Source organism: Lepisma saccharinum, chromosome 2 (genome assembly GCF_977018435.1).
Source record: "Lepisma saccharinum chromosome 2, izLepSacc3.1, whole genome shotgun sequence".
Lineage (NCBI taxonomy): Eukaryota > Metazoa > Arthropoda > Insecta > Zygentoma > Lepismatidae > Lepisma > Lepisma saccharinum.
Window position 1 is genome coordinate 128,784,519 of NC_139230.1, and position 18,315 is coordinate 128,802,833.

The following is an 18,315-nucleotide window of genomic DNA, read 5'->3' on the forward strand; positions in this document are numbered from 1 at the left end:
TCCATTGCATTTTCAGTTGTGTAGATACATTTGTTTCATTACTTATAATAGTACTGTTTTCATATAGCAATATACTGAAGACAAAAAATATGTTAGTTGTACAATTATGTTACTGAAAACATTAGCAACATAGTTCATCAACTGAAAACAACAGGCTGTGGAAAATACCTGTTGATCTTCTGAAAACGGTAGATTGAATTTTCAGTAGGCAACTTAGTTACTTTTTAAAAATGAGTAGGTTAACTGTAACTGTAACTCAGTTACTTTCTGAATCAAGTAACTCTAACTGTGATTCAAGTACTTTTAAAATGTAAATTTCAGAACACAGATCTGAGCATGATGCAATTTTTTTTTTTAAAAAAAATCGAGTAACAATGATAACCATAACGGACCAAACCCAAAATAGTTGTATTTTCACTATCAGCTAGTGTACGCTTGTCTGTTTGAGTGAAACGTAACATGTCCATCACATATGTTTGAAATGGAAATTCGGAATATGTTATGGTTGATTGATTGATTGATTTAATTTATTTTACTTCGCGTTTTGTGCCTCTTGGCTAATTTGCGAAGATGGGGATGAGTGATGAAATGAAAAAATTGATGAATGGACATTCACAAACAACCAAGCCCGACCAGGATTCGAACCCGGGACCCTTGGCGTCGCAGCGCGATGTGCTAACCACTTTTTTTTTTTTTTTTTAAAGGAAAGCCCCCTAAGCGGAAGCTTCCCCCATCACATTCACTCATATCATTTCATTCACATTTCTATTTCAGGACTTTTTCAGGACAGACAATCACAAATACCCATGCCTTACCCGGGACTCGAACCCGGAACCCCTGGCGTTGTAGCGCGCTCTGCTAACCACTTCGCCACGGAGGTCGACACCACTCGGCCACAGGGTCGGGCTGTTATGGTTGAGACACGAAAATTATTTAGGAGTGTAAGGTGTGACCTTCTACGTAGTACACACAATTGTCAACCTCACTTCCACGTAGTACAACCTGGACTGCTTTTGCAGACTAACGAGGCTCTGGCGACTGGTCCTATGGCCAGTATAATTCTCTGTGTTGTCCTGTTTTTTGTCCTTATGTGTACTGAGTGCCCCTTTACAACCTCAGCTCTTAACCTAAATCAGAATGTTTTAAGATTTTAGTTATGCGAAGTTACAGTTATGTTATTTGTTAAGGTAAGGGGCTCTACCCCGTATAACGTGACGGGTGCAAGATAGCCTAAGTGCTGACGCACCCATAATTTTAAATTCAAATTTGAACGAAAAGTATTTTTTTCAATGTCATACTGGCCTTGCATTCAGCGTAAGTAGTTTGCTATTTCCCCGTCGAGCAGTAGCACTGTGCACCTAGGAACGGACTGGTACTGGCATATTCTGCCACCTGTGCGAAGAATTTCAACTATTTCACTTGCTATAATACTCACCGGTAACAAGAGGGATGTAACTGCAATTTATCATTAAGGCTCGGCTGGACCTTTGTCTCAACAACTGAAAACGGCTTCCACTTTCTTTGAAAAAAAAATCTCCTAACATATATCATTCAATTGCTGTGATACTCTGCAAAGCTTTCCTAGAAGGATGCACGAATATATGTAATTTATAAAAATTCAATTTGGTGTTCTGGTTTGCGTACAAAAAATATAAAAAATTGCATTAAGTGGAATAATAAACATCTCTAAGTTGGGTGTTTGAAGATTTTTAAGATATTACTGAGATAAATTCAATGCTGTGGATCTGAGTGTCGTGAAATTATATAGAAAACTCCAATTGTCTTTCCAGTATTTTCCAAGGAAATCGCACTATTTTATTGCAAAAAAGACGAGAATTTGCCGAAAGACCTGTTCCCACGAATTCTGAAGTTTCGAGGATCGTCTGGCTATCGCGTTGCTGTCGTTTCTCAACATTCAACTCTCTTTATGTGCATCCTCCTATGTCCTATCTGCGGCCATGTGCCGCTCCCAGCGTGGAGGGAGGAGACGGGAGGTTTCACCCGGCAACTTGTAACCTTGCTATAGGGGCTATCCACCGGAAGAAAGTACCTTCTCGTGGACGTCATACTTGTAGCACAACAACTTCCGGTTCGTAGGCTCACAACATGCCGCTAAAGGGAGCTGAGATTGTGTCATGTATGAAAGGAACGAATGGGTGTGTACAAGGAGGATGTAAACTAAGATCAGGGCTAAATAATCTTTCACGGATCTCTCTTCATTCATTTCCTCGAGACCTAGGCGCCAAAATTATTGCATTCAAGCTGTCAGGCGTGAAAATTGGAAGCCCATTAGCAGAAGTAGACTCCGCAGTAATGACAACGGATGTGCAGGAGCCCAAAAGGTCGGGTTCTGAAAAAAAAAAAAAAATCCCGTTCCGATCCAGACTTCGGAAAAAATGATAGAGTTTAAAAGTAGTTTATTCCCTACATATTTTTTTGTACGAAATGTCCGAAATTTATTGAAAGTAGCAGTTTTTATTCCAGAAATGCAAAATAAAATCATCACCAGAGGGTGAAATTGTGTGTATAATTAACATTTTTTAGTATCGGGTAATATTTAATATTTTCCGCTCCTATAATCTCCCAATTTAGTCGGGAAATAACATTATTTTTCCAGTTTTGAACGTCAGAACTTTAAAAATACCCGTTCTGTTTCCTTCCCAAACAAAAATTTTCAGTCCCGAACCCCTTGCATTTCATTCAAGGTAGAAGATAAATCATTCAAATCTCGATTTTCCCTCTGTTTTAGTGATATGAGCAAAAATGTTACTTTTCCTTTCAAAAGATGCTCGGTCATAGTCAGATAGGTTACACGTTACGTTCTTGAAGTACACACGAACTCTATTAAATTTTTGTGTAACCACATTTTTTTTTGTGTGTGTAACCAGAGGAAATATTTTTTTGTGTAACCAGAAAATTAAGTGCGAGTACTATTATTAATTTTCGTCTTTGGAATGGAAATATCTTCAACATTGATAGAGAAGAGGTCCTAGGTTTGAATACCATGGTTAGGCAATGGTATGTCATTGTGTTTGTTCTATCATTAATTTTTCCAGTTTATTATTCATCTTCATCGTCATGTTTAACACAAATAGCAGAAAATTGACTTAAATAACAATGAGCGTTTTGTATTTCTGCATTCAAACGGGAACGAAACCAGCAAGTGTGCATTACCGCATCCCTCTGACTCGCCCTGACTGAAGAAAGAAGAAAAGAAGCTCCTTTTTCCGTTTTTTATATGTTCGTACATCTCGCACTCTTTCACTTAAAACATAAATGTATGCATCCAAAGATTTACATGCTATAAGCGCTCTTGCTCTGTGGGAAAAATTACTTTCTATTAAATATGTAGACTACAAATATCGCCAATGCAACGACGATCAGCAAATGGATCTCATCCTGGAATAATGCCGTATTACTTCCAAGTTGTTCATCCAATTGATAAGCAAAGGCCTCTACTCTGCCCTGGAATCTCTTCTTCTCCTCGTCGTCAAGTGCTTTTATATGATCCATTTCATCCAGTATACAAAACGAGAAGAAAGGCCACAAGTACGCACTTGAATTACCCGGGGGCCGTGAACCGGAAGTTGTTGTGCTACAGTTCCATAATCGATTGTGCCGTTCGATATGTTTTTGTTTACTCGTGGATAGCCCCTATTCCATCTGTTTCTGTATTGCCCAGGCAAATGTCTTGGGACAAGGAACTGCATTCCTTCAGTGGCTCCTTTCAAAATAGAAGCCAATTCAAAGAAGTGAATCGTCCACAATTATTGTAGTTTATACAAATTACGTCAGTTTACGAGTCTGATTCGAAACAAGAAGACTGGTTATTTCCTTCACTTATTCTGTAATTTAAAATAAGCTAATCGGGACTGGGTCTACAGTTTAAAGTGGGATACGAAACTCTATGTGACTTCACCGGGTCTCCCCGAGACCCGTTGATTACAAGCTCCTGGTCTCTGATATGTGTGTTTTGAAAAAGCACAAAATTACAACTGTTCAACAAATTGATATATGTTTATGGAAAGGAAGCCAGTCGAATCTTGTTTCTATTTAAATAGTGCACTCAAGTCTGAACTTATCAACAACGCCACACCATTTTTTTTCAATTTAAATTTATTGACTTACATAACAATAATAATAGTAAAAGGTTAACATGAATTGTTATGACTGAAAGGCAAGGTATGAAATCTTACCCCCCCTCCCCCCTTGTTCGAAGTGGAAATCCCTAGCTGGTGGGATTCTTTGTTGAGTTTTGGAATTGGTGAGGGGATGTTTGTATGCGTTACATATCTCAACATGGAGAAAATGCAGTGCATGGAGGAATTCAAATTATCTTAATGGAGGATGCTGTATGAGAATTTTCTTAACTTTTGGGATAGCATCACTCTACGTTTCCTCCACTTAGAGCATTGCTGCTTCCCCTGAGAAAAATCCTGCGAGTAGCCTCGGATGTAAATATCACAAACCATGACATAAGGAGAATATATCGAAGGACCCACATAATATGTCGCTGCTTTTCAATGTTGGGGGGAAGGGGGACAAATCTTGCCTAGAGAGCCAAAATTCTAGCTACGGGGCTGTTGGGTAGGTCTTATTTTAATTGAGATTTTGAAAAACCTGAATTTTTGGTTACTTGCAACTGCAAGATAATGTTTGAAGGGTGATGTGGGAATTCTGATTTCTACATCTCACACTTTTGCTGCTTAACTTTTTAATCTTGTGGGGAAAGTATATGTAAAATTTATGTAATATGTCAATGCTTTAAGGATAATTACTGGAACACCCCCCTATAATTTTTTTGATACCACACTATTTACGTGCGTCCACCCATACTGGACACTTATCGATATATCAAATTACACTAGTCAACAGTGAAAATGTATCTTGAACGAAACCAGATGTTCTTTACTAAATCAACAACGCTGATCACAAAAACGACCATGATAATCTCTGATTAGCTCTAGTTTTCAAGATATAAGGGGGGTGTATCAGTTAATAATAAACATTCCTTTTTTACCTTCCAAATATTGCCTTCAAAATCCCGCGGATAGTAAATAGAATGATATTGTCCCCTTCAGAAATCATACTGGGCGTACTGTTGTTGATTGTAGTCTATTTCTAGCCTGAGTAGGTATACATATACATAGTAACAGGTCTGGGGAAAGGAGGGGCGGCGTGTGGTGCATGGGCGTATATATAGCTCAAGTAAGGCAGGGGGTTGAACTTTTGGTTCAATTAGGGTTCATATATTTCATAAGTGAAAATCTGGGACAATACTGACCGGTAGCTTGTTAGGGAGCGGGGGAGTGGGGGGGGGGCTGGACCCGATAAAGTTGTATGTACATACAACATAATTGCTAACATCACACATTGTGTGGGAACTTTATTTGAAAACTGCGGACGGAACAGATAAGCACCCAAGTACTGACTCCTTATAGTAAGAAGGTTACTATACAATGCAAGAGAATAGTAACTGAAATTCTGCACTGCTAGCAGATTGCGTCGCCATCGTGAGGTGTTTGCAGTACCGTCTGTATCTCGTTAACACTTCTATTATGGAGAGAGAGTGATTCAATGTACAGGGTGGCTCAATAAGTCACTTAACACCCTCAGTACAAGGCACTGCGGCATGGAATTTGAAATTGGCGTTGACCAATCGTTATCTGGCCAAGGGGGAACCACATTGACGCCACCCACACGGTCGGCGGCCATCTTGATGTCCGCCATCTTGAATTCAACTTCAGAATTTTAAATGGGAAGGAGTTCGTGCGACATATCAAAATTAGCTAGAATTTCACGAGAAATGCAATGGTGAAGGTTTTTTCGACGTATCTTTAACCATTGAAAAGTTATGACTGAATGCTTGTACCAATTTGCTCCTTTTCGAGGTGTTAGAAAAATGCCTTAAAATTTGTTTAGCGCTTCGGTAATGCATCGAGATCAAAGTGACGTCTATGGAGAGACGTTCCCATGCCATTGCACATTATTTTAATCGGATACATCCATGAAGAGCTGTGCATTATGAATGGTTGTCGCGAACAATTTACAGTGTGACGCTTCCATTGAATTAAAAGTCCTTCACAGTGACAAGGCTAATGTTTATGTTCATAAGGAAGTTCATAAACAGAATATGTGACCCTTGTCATCTGATAACTAACTTTGGACAAAAACTGGTTCATAACGTTCCCATAAGTGTTCTGGTGTTCTTCCCTATTGAAAAAACTCTGTAAAAAGTACCTTCTTCCATAAGCAAGGATGAAAAAAACTGTTTATTTAACAAATCCAAGTAGCCCTAAGCATTTAAGGTTCCGTTGATGGAAAATTGACTAACCAATCGTGTTCCATACAGCACGCCGCGGTGGCTCAGTCGGTAACGCGTCTGACTACCATGCTAAAGGTCCCGGGTTCGATCCCCGGCCGGTTCAAATCCGGGAACTTTTCTAACGATGGAAGCGGCCCCGGCGCCCACCCAGCGTCGAATAACATGGGTACCTGGGGGAAACCCTGGGGGGTAAAGGCGGTCAGGGGCGTGATGCTGATCACATCATCCCCACTCACGACCGGATCAAGAAAGTGTGGGGCGTTACCCCCACACCCCCTATACGCCTTCATGGCGTGGTGCTAAGCACAGGGGAGCACTTTACCTTTTTTTTTTACGCCACACCATTAACTTACCAACACTAACCATTCAGCTTTGATCTGTCGAAAATGGGTTATCAGATAAAAAGCTTCGAATATTCTGTTTAGGAACTTCCTTATGAACATAAACATTAGCCTTGTCACTGTGAAGGACTTTTAATTCAATGGAAGCGTCACACCGTAAATTGTTCGCGACAACCATTCATAATGCACAGCTCTTCATGGATGTATCCGATTAAAATAATGTGCAATGGCATGCGAATGTCTCTCCATAGACGTCACTTTGATCTCGATGCATTACCGAAGCGCTAAACAAATTTTAAGGCATTTTTCTAACACCTCGAAAAGGAGCAAATTGGTACAAGCATTCAGTCATAACTTTTTACTGGTTAAAGATACGTCGAAAAACCTTCACCATTGCATTTCTAGTGAAATACTAGCCCATTTTGATATGTCGCACGACCCCCTTCCCATTTAAAATTCTGAAGTTGAATTCAAGATGGCGGACATCAAGATGGCCGCCGACCGTGTGGGTGGCGTCAATGTGGTTCCCCCTTGGCCAGATAACGATTGGTCATCGCCAATTTCAAATTCCATGCCGCAGTGGCCTTGTACTGAAGGTGTTAAGTGACTTATTGAGCCACCCTGTAGAGTTAGATTGTTTTGTAAATTGAGCATTTTAAAATTACGTCCACGCATTTAAATATAAAAAGAAAGTTCAAAAAAGTATAGTCTTAATAATTTCTTCTTTCCCACCAGATTCCAGGACATTTGTGCATCCCGAAGAAACTATTCGGAACACCGGGACAATGATACCATTCCGGTATTCTCCCTGAAAATCCGGGACGTATAGCGTCACTAAGTATGATCTAGCTATCAAAATCCACTCTGCCACCACATGAAAGGTCACACATTTATTAAATGAACTACGAACTTCTAACTTTTCTACATAAAATGAGCAGAAAATACTTTTGAAAAAGCTAATCCCAGCTTCTCTTCAAAAATGATTTACAATGTTAGAATTAGTATTTTCCTTCTTGCTACAAAATTGAAAATAACATCATCGGTATTATTTTAATATTCGTATGTACGTATTTCCACTTAACAGTGCAGGGTCTATTAGTCGAGGATCTGCCGTTGAATTGTGAGGACATTATTTCAACCTCCTTAAAGCTAAACACATCCTCTCGGGTGTTGAAAATGAAACTGGCAGTGTAGCCAAGATCCCCAACAATATGTTCATATTTGAGTAGAAGAGCTTGTCACAATTTTCTACTGCCTACAATGCAGACCCTGGACATGTCTTTTCAATTACTGTTTGAAACATTTTTCATTCAGATTTGAAAATGTAAAAAATATCAATCAGGCCATCCAACATTTTGACACACTGTTCCAATGAATGAGGAATAGGAATTTCATATTGAAATAAGCCGCGCGTCAGGCTATCCTTGCAGCAGGTTTTATGTATCAATCCGCGCGAGAACTGAGCTCAGAATCTTTCGTTCCAGTCTTGCCTCAACCGCCGAGCTGCTTGCATCGCAGACACTGAGAAAATCCACAGTATTGCCAACCGCACAACACATCAAAACCCGCATGCATGTCAAGTGGAATGTATTTTTGCTTCTCTTTGTCTCCTGAAACATAACATTTTAAAAGTACTTTCTGCGCATATATTATTTAATAAATGTGTCATTACTTAATGTAAGAGCGAAATAACATCTAAACATGAGAGCATGTGTGTGTATTTCGAGCACGCAAAACGAAAAATAAAAGGAGATAAAAGTAAACAACAATAGGCCCCTCTGAATTTAATGACAAATTATTGTTTTTGGTTTAGAAAGAAATACATTTATGAAAAACTTGGTTGCTTCGTTCGCAATACATCCGTTACTGTAAGACACACGCACTTCAAGTTATACCACCAAAAAAGCATGATTTGTTATTGGTGATATATACAATCAGGTGCATTGTCTGGCGCTATTACTCTGGTTTCAATTTATGAATCACTTCACTAAACCAGGATTCAAATCTTGGTCTGTCCATTTCTTGCTGATAATCACCCTTCCCTTTCTTTGCACGGAACAGTAAATATGCGCCTTCAACAAAGATTTCATTGCCGCCAGTGGGTGAAACAATAAGGCTCCCCCTTCCCCTCTCCTTTTATCGTCGGTTTCTTCAGCCCTGGCGGTGGTTTTGCACGGTGGTATCCTTCCATGTTTTATTCCCCCTTCCCCCACCGAGTTGAAGGACGTCTTGTCCAAATAATAAACATGTTTCTTCTCACGGCGATATCTTTTAATACCGCGGAGATTCTTTTGTCGTCAAACAACAAGCAATCGTTTCCTCTTGCTAAACTCAAACAGCAAATCATTCAACACCCGTGATACAATTCGTGCACATTGATGGCAAATCACTTCACGCCCTGTTTTACTTTGATCTTGTTGCCGCAAGGAGGATTATGCATTTAAAACAACTTGCTTGACTTTGAAGAGAATTTCCCTTCGGATGAAGCCCAAAATAACATTCGGGTAAAACCGCGCGCTGAACAGGAGATTCAGCCATTCTCGCCGCTCTACAATAAACATAGGGTTCAAATAGTGGGATGTGCAACACTGGTATCACCGATTCCATGCGCTCTGCAACGCATTCAGTCTCGCTCGACTCGCTCTAAAGTTTCAGTGTATCTTTAACGCAATACAGATTCGAGTTGGCGAATCTGCGGTTCTAAGTTCGTCTGCACAGTGATTGCAACCAATTAAGTCCATACCTGCTAATGCATGTATTATTTTGTCTGTATATTACAAATTAAATAACGGTTTTCTTGCGCACGTTTGGATCTACATATGCTAAAACCTGCTGCAAGTTTGACCTGACGCTTGGCTTAGGTTGTTGCAATTCTTCAATGTGTTGATTGTGTTAAGAGAAACTTGGGTTCATTTCTACTACAAAATGGTCCAAAAATGGACAACAGTAAAGTTTCTACTATTAGTGTTGTTACTCAGCTTAGCCCCCCACACTTTACCTCCGCACTCGAGGTTCGGTGCACTTCGTACTCGGCTCTGATTTGTCTAGGGGTATCTTTCTTTGTACGACAATGCACGTGGGTTGCTACAAGTCAACATAATTATATAATTAACTACAAGATACAACGGAAAACCTTTGCGAAACCTTTATGATCAGGGGGATAAATTACCTTGTCCAGTATTTGTGAAATTAAAAACGGAAATTTTGGATATTTTCTATAGTTTATTTAACGTAAAATTTGAAGTATATACAAGTCGTATCCGAACGTTCATTTCTCTAATTATTTATCGGGCCAAAACTCTAATTTTGATGTTGAAATCTCTATTGTTTGTACCTGGATGCTTTACATTTCATGAATTACATCTGAAGTACGCTTGTCACAAGGTAGACTCGCGTTACTCCAAGAAACGTCTTAACAGGCGCGAGGCCGCCCGACGTGTACATTTCTCAACAGCCCCCAAATATTTATGTTCCAAGGCACTAGCTTGCCCGGCAATCCAATCTCTTACAGCATCCGTTTTTGGAGATCTGTCCTCCGGTCCTAGCTGACCGAAGCAAAAACAGCCTCTCCCTTCCAAGTCTCAGTTCCAACAGCCGACCACCCCTACTCTCATCTGGGAGTTTATATACGTTTTGTTGGCGTCTGTTGCCAACGGCCCTTCTTTCAAAATTTTTAAGCCCGCCTTTCTTTTGAACGTTCGAAACACGAAGCAAGAACAGATAGCTACATGGTATTTATACATGGAATAATACAAACCTAAAAATACATAATAAATTGATTTACACTAATTACACACATACATATATATATTAATAAAATATTTAAATAAGGAAAAAAACACTGTTGCCCTGACACGGGGGCAGGGTAACAGTGTATACGATTTCACAAGTCACCCTACTGAGTATTGATACTTTTTCTGTCCATCTTGTTTCGAACAACTTGTGAAGAATACCAGAAGAATACTTAAATCTTGAATGAAAAATAAAACATATTGGGAACTTCTAATGAAATTATAATGTTCGCGCTATAACTTCACAAGTAGCTGCTTCGGGCAGAAATTACATGTGGCATTATAGAATTTGTAAAATGTCAGGAGTTCTCTGAGTATTTTCCAGAGAAATTCCGAAACTATCAGGAAATTGCAGACATTTGCTTTTCAGTCCCATCTGGTGTGTGGAATTAATTTATTTCCCATCCGTATCCCGTTCTATACGCTTGTAATTTATGAGAACAAAATAAGTCTGAAGAAATTTTTACGAACAAGTCTCCGAGCATTGTGGATAGAACAGGTAATCTGGTAATCTTACTGAACCTAAGGGGGGGTTGAAATCGTTGAACCCCCCTTAAATACACCCATGGTGTGGTGGCTGTGTTGGTAGACACATTGAGACGCAGTTTCTGTCTGCAGCGACTGTGTTCTTTGCGTGTGCGGTTAAAGACGTGTTACAACAGTGCCGTAATAGTGCTTCAGTTCAATTTAATTCATGTGATTCAAAATGCCTCGCAAATGCGTGAACTCTGCTGACAATGTTTGATACATTTGTGGACAGGTAACTTTTAAATCACAAAAAACGACCAATAACGTCAATGATTAAGAAATGTTACAGTCCGTACTTTGGTTGCAAAATCGGAGATCAGGACAAACCCTGGGCTCGTAATATATGTTGCATATCTTGTGCCTCAAGTCTTCGTTCTTGGTTGAATCATAAAAGATCATCAGTGAGCTGTGCTATCTGGAGCAAACCACGTAAATGATTATTATTATTGTGTGACAACTCCATTAACACACGTTATTTCAAAGAAGAAAAAGTCAGCCTTGACATATCCTAACATACCATCGGCTATGTGACCAGTGCCTCATGGAGTCAGACTGCCTGTTCCGATGCCTCCTCAGTCTTATACAGTAAGTGACGAGAGTGATAGTGGATCTAGTGCTACTCCATCACATTCAAAGCCGAGTACATCGAAAGATCGTGATTTCCAGTGTAAGAAGGAGTCTACCCAGCAACTTAAAATCACACAGTGTGAGTTGAATGATCTGGTAAGAGATCTACAATTGCCTACATGTAAATCAGAACTGTTGGCGTCTAGACTGCAGCAGTAGAATTGTCTTGACCAGATGGTAAATGTGACTGCGTTCCGTGACCGCTATACTCCATTCCTTCCATTTTTCAAACGTGAAAATAACTTGGTATTTTGCAATAATATAGAGGGTCTCCTGCCAGCTCTGAAAATTGACTACAAAATAGATGATTGGAGATTGTTCATAGATTCACCAAAGTTAAGTCTAAAGGCTGTTCTGCATAATGCCAACTTGTTTCCATCAGTTCCGATTGGCTACGCAGCTTACATGAAGGAAACAACATGAAACAACTGTTATGCAAAGTAAACTATGACAAGTTTATGTGGCATATTTCCGGTGATCTAAAAGTTATTGGCATATTACTTGGCCTGTAACAGGGCTACACCCAATTCTGTTGCTTCTTGTGTATGTGGGACAGCCGTGCCAAGGTATGTCACTGCAAACAGAAAGATTGGCCTATACTTGAACCACTTGAACCTGGAGAAGATAATGTTATTAACGAAGCACTTGTCGAATCCAGCAAAGGTATACTCCCTGCCTTCATGTAAAACTGGGCTTTATGAAAAACTTTGCAAAGGCCATGGATAAGACTGGGGAAGCATTTTTGTATTTGCGTAAGACATTTCCACGACTCAGTGAAGCCAAAATAAAGGAGGGTTTTTTCGTTGGTCCGCAGATACGCAAACTATTCAAGGATAAACATTTCAATAATATTCTCGCAGGTGACGAGAAGTTAGCCTGGGATTCCTTTGTTCAAGTGTCCACCAATGTCATTGTCAGGGTTGTTAGCGTAAAAGTGTGGTGTGCGCATTTGGTAGCCCGACACCCGTGACCGGCCCCCTCTGATTGGCTTAAACCAACTACGAAATAGAAGTGCATCCTCGACTCCAATCAGGGTATCCACCTGCTTCTGGTAAAAGCAAAGGTGCGAAGTAGATCTGGGACAGGCGCCCCAGGGGGTGGGTAGCTGCCCTCGGGAGATTTTAATGTAGTGTCGATGACTATTAAGTGTTCTCCCGAGGTGTTTTAAAGTGTTGGGTAGGAAGCCATATTGAGATATTTGAATTCTTAATTGTCGTTGTGGTTATCAAATGTGAAGTCAAACGTGAAGTCCTGTGTTGTGTCGAAGTTGTTCTTTGTAACTTCTTGCAGAAATACGACCTAACGAATGTACAATATGGCTAACAAGTTACCATCTACCAGGAATCAGGTGGAGTAGTAGGTGGTTGCAATTGCAACGGATTTATGAAATGCTAAGGGTGGGTTTAGAAGAGGTTAGAGCGTCAACAGCAATACCATGTGTTATGTGTTATTGGTATAAAATGTTAAGGATAGGATGAACTCAGATAAAAGCAAAAGAATTAGAACAAATTCTGAAAGATCCAGCCTAGAAAATCCATTAAGAAAGAGAAGAATGGGTGACACGGAAGAAGATGCAGGTGAAAACTTGAAGGCAAACGATGATGAACAAACTGAAAGTGAGAGGAAAGTGGGAACGTTTAGATTTTACATAAAATACAAGCTGGAATTTCTCGAGAGAAAGTCTCTGCTATGATAATGACATTATTGATAGAATTGGTAGGGAAGATAGCAAAAGCATATGAAGATCTTAACACTGAGAACCAAATGCTCCACTCTGTGAATGAAGAACTGAGAAGTATTTCAGAATATCTAAAATATTAAGTTAAAGCAACAAGTTAATCTAAGCATGATAGTCTAAATAATGCAAATAATACATATGCGGGTAAGTTAAAACAAGTATCAGTTGAAGTTCCTAAACCATCAAGGCAAACAAAACCAACTCTGTTTGTCAAGTCAGGGGGGAAAGACCCCAAAGAAATACAGAAGATAATTACTGAAAATGTCAATACAACAAATGACAAAATCAGAATAACGAATATGAGGACAACAGAGAAGTTACTCATTGTAGAATTTGCAACAAATAAGGAGTTACAAACAATAAATAATAACCCAATCTTGCAATCCAAAGGGTTATTAATGGAAACCAAAAAAAAAGAAAAATCCTCAAATAATGTTATATGACGTGCCAAAGGCATACAAAGACGAAGACCTTAACCCTTTAAGTACCACACCTTTTCTTTTGATTTTATTGACTGTAATTCTGATTGGATATGATAAGGGGGTTGTTTTAAAGTGATCCACACAGCAATAAAAAAATTACCTGTTACCAGTTTCATATAAATAACTGTCCTAAAAATGAGACGCTGGTACAAAAGGGTATCATACTCAAGATATGCACCTTTTTGACAGAACCTAAGATGATATAAGAAGTTTCATAGCTTGGTTAAAAGTTGTATTACTACTTCTCTGTTTATTGATTATTACATTTGATACACACGACACACATACATTTTCAAATAATAAGAAAAGGAAACAATACATATATGGAACTCTGGTTGCTTATTGTGTGTGGTAAGGTGTAAAACAATCTTTGCACAATGTTACCTGACATTTCTCACAAAATGTTAAGGGTTTAGATTTGCAGTTCAGTCCTTGGCACCTTATTTGTTTATCTCTTCGCACAACATACTGTCCAATGCCTTCATACCTCACATCTTGAAAAGTGGATTGTAATGATGTTTTCGTGGGTTTTCCAAATGCAGATGGACATCCTTGTCCTGCCTTTAAATATGCCAAAGCAATTGATCTTCTGTATTCCAGCAAGTCCATTCCTGATTGTGATACCTTTCTGTACACAATCCACGGATTTACAACTGCCATGTCAAGCATTCTTGTAAACAGACACCAATACCATTTTTTACCTCGAACAGAAGCATTGTATTTGCTTACGAGCCAGTCGTGGTGGTCAACGCCACCCATGTATTTATTATATATATGTCTTTACAATATGTGCCTGAGAGATGGAAATTTTCGCTCTAGATGTTTTGCTCCATCGTGAAGTTTGACACAATGGCTCAATAGTATCAAAGTTGGTACCGATAGCAACACATTTATTATCGTTCCACTTGACAAATAGTATCTCTCCTTCCACATCAAAATAGTAGTCAAATGTGCCCCTTGCATCTTTACTCAATTCTTTTGAATCCTTCAAGGGACACTTACTAAGGCGATTCTGTCTCAACGTACCTGTAGCTCTAATGCCTTTGTCTCGCAAGTGCACAAGTAAGTCTCTGCTGGTAAACAAATTATCAAAAAATACCCAGTAGCTGTTTGGCTCTTGAATTGGTTCCAACATATTGAGCACATCACGGGAACCCAAAACTAAGTCTTCTCTTTCATTGTGTGCTATGTCTTTGCCACAATATAGGTCAAAATTAAAGCAGTATCCACTTTCACCACACAAAGCCCACACCTTATATCCAAATCGAATTGGTTTTCCCCAGGTGTAGGGATTTCTTCAGGTTCTTCCACATTCAAAGACGAAGACTCCATGTCTTCTTCATTTGGTACAAATTGCAAAAGTAACTCACCAGGAACATCTGAAACCTCCACATCATTTATTTGATCATCTTCAAAAATATCTTCATCGCTGATGATGTCATTATCAAGAGGCAGAACCACCACTCAGTTCTGCAAAGTTGTCAGCTACGGCTGGATCAAGGAGAATATCCTTTATTTCACTTGCTGTAAGCCCCTTTCTAAACATGTCGACAAAGGTAAGATGATGGATACTGGACACTGCAACATGCAAGCCGTTATCTCCTGACATGCAAAAATCACAATGGCTTTGGATACACAGCTACTCGTTCATCTTCTCTTGCAACGAAGCTAGAGACATTTGTGAGGAAAAAGATGATATTGATACCTTTAAGTTCCAGCGTCCTATAAATAGGACAGTTAAATTCATTACCATTCCACAAAGACAAAAACCTTTTGGGTTTGAGATATTCTTCATACAAATCGTATGGAGACCCTTTCAAAGTTATGTATAGCATTTTTACACGCCTACTGCATATTGTTTGCAAACTAGATGAATGAAACTGATAGCATGACATAGTACTAAATATTGCTTTAATTAACTGTACTTTTACTTATGCTGTTCTCAACCCAAATTGTTATATTTATATATGAAAATAGTTATTAATATGCTTTATTGAATAATAAAACAATTGCTTGTTCATAAACTTAGTTTTACATTAAAAAAATTAAGAAATCAACTGTCCTATTTATGGGACGCTGGTACATAATGGGTTAAGGAAGACATCTATCAATTAAATTTAGATGATGTAATGACAAAAGAAGAAATGGAAAATAACCTTAAAATTGCCTTTTAAACGGGAAGGCGGAACAACTCAACAATGAATGTCGTATTGGAAACAACCCCTACAATGAGAAACATCCTGACTAAGAAAGAAAAACTCTATCTACCGTTCAAGGTAATAAGGTATACGACTATATAGCGCTTCAATACTGTATGTGTTTGCACATAGGAGTATAATTATAACGCTAAGGGCACCAACCCTGACCTACTGATGTAAGCCTACAGAAACATGTTGAAAAATCGATCTGGACATAAAAACGAGTTAAATAATAATGAAACATGTTCAACATGTGCTTATAGTGACGTACGGAATTCGATTCAAGTAGAAAATAATGTGTATCATTATAACAATGGAATTGGAAAATTGGAAAAACACAGTAACAATAATGAAAATCATTCTTAAATACAGGTGGAGATTCAAAGTACGTAATACAAGCATTCACAGTAGAATAACAAAATTAGGCTAAAAATGCAGAAAAGTGGCTTAAAATAGAAAAAAAGCAAAATACAGACACACATAAGCACAAGTTGTATTTTTTTGTGGTTACTTTCTGCTTGGAGTATTTTTGTGTCGAGCAATAATAGAAATGAGGTCTGTGAGTAACACAACATCCAGACCTGATTAACTTTTGTGTACCAAACTAAACTTTTTCACCACTAGGCACCGTTTTATTAGATTGTGCGTCTTCGCACAATTTCGCATGTTCGCAACAATTTAAATTAGATTAGATCGAAGACATCCTTGCCTTAGTATTTGCTGATGCTGTGGGAAGGGAGTATATGGAATAAAGTGCCCATAGTTTGAGAAACTTTACTGTGAATGAGATTTGCTCTGTGAAATCATCTTGCTGAACTAAAGACAATGATCTCAAGTTGAAACTAGACTATCCCTATTCCTTTCAGGTACAAACACAAATTTACAGATAATAAAATGTTCATATGTAGGTTTCTGGGGGATGTTGAAATGTGTACTGTACTAAAAGACCAGACATTCTACGAGAATGTCTTGCTGTCTGAATTATGGGCTTCTTGGTTTATCAGGCATTCCAAATCAAACATGTATAGATATTGTCTTGTCAGCAAGGATGCTGTGACACTACCATTAATAAGTATAGTGCTCGTTTTCGTTATATATGTGATTGATTGGTTTGGTTTATATTACTTCGCTTTTCTGTCACTTTTGGTGAGGATGAATGGTAATGAGATTAAATTGATAAAGGGACATTAAAAAAAGAGCACCAATGCCTTGACTGGGATTCAATCCCGACAACCCTAGCATTGTAGCTTGCTGTGCTAACCACTCTGCCACTGAGACTGGCTGTTATACATGTGAGTTTACGTAGTTTTCGGTAATGTAGAAAATTAGAGCATCTACTTAATGCAGCATGTGCTCCAGTTTTGTTCTGGGATTTCAAGTGGAATGATGTGAATTTATTCAGTTGCTTTGTTTATCACAAGAATGTTCTTGAGCTGTTAACATGTTCACTTTAGCTGATGATGTTTTAAAAATGAAAACTGGTTTTAAAATTAAGTTTGTTGCTGCAACCATTTAATCAAATTTTCAACAGTGCTATTGATACATAAGGTTTTTTTATGTGACCATCACATTCATTGAAACAAAATAAAATAAATACAATTGATACCTGTGTACCCACAAAAAAAACTAAAGTGCAGAAACGTGCATAACTAAAACAGTAATTTTTTTTAAAAAAAACTTTTCTACTTAGTTTATTACATACAATAAAAGTGTTTGCTAAAGTAGAAATTTTGTTTGGGTATTTTCATCCTTCATTTGAAGTATGTTTGGTACCCTTAACCCTCTGTAACTGTGAACATTTTCAGTTGTTTTTAGCTCTCGGAAACATGTTTTTGTGAAGTAAAGTACATTTGATACCTTAACGTGTTACTTTACTGTGAAGGAGCACAGCCCAAATACTTCCCGGCTGTGAATATAGCACCCAACAAGACATTCCACAACTATGTTAGGGGCCTTTATGCTTGGAGCTTATAGAAAGTTCCATGTTTTTCATTATTTTAGTGTGCATACAAGCATTTTTTACTAATAAAAAGCAGCAAAAGTATTCGGAGATGGCAGGTTTCTACTTGTGCTGGCCATAATTTGGGTTCAAATATCTGTTATTTGTGTTTCCTGCATGCAATAATCAATTATATATTTCGTAAAGCATCAAAATTGGTTGATTAAAAAGGAAAACATTAACTCTCGAAGGGGTACAATGATTGAAAGTACATTTCTTCTTATTTTCTGGTGACAATGGTTTCTGTAACAAAGCTACCTTCATTCATTTGTTGGAACTTGAAAGG

At 38.5% G+C, this 18,315-nt stretch overlaps 1 protein-coding gene across 1 annotated transcript in view; it reads right to left on the bottom strand.

Annotated features, from left to right (window-relative positions):
• LOC145983638 (b(0,+)-type amino acid transporter 1-like) overlaps positions 1-14,967 on the bottom strand; it is a 191,725-nt gene extending 176,758 nt beyond the window's left edge. Inside the window, exon 1 of the mRNA XM_083116702.1 lies at positions 14,859-14,967. Within this exon, the coding sequence (XP_082972828.1) occupies positions 14,859-14,967 (109 nt within the window). The remainder of the gene's footprint in view (positions 1-14,858) is intronic.
• Positions 14,968-18,315: the final 3,348 nt, after the last annotated feature.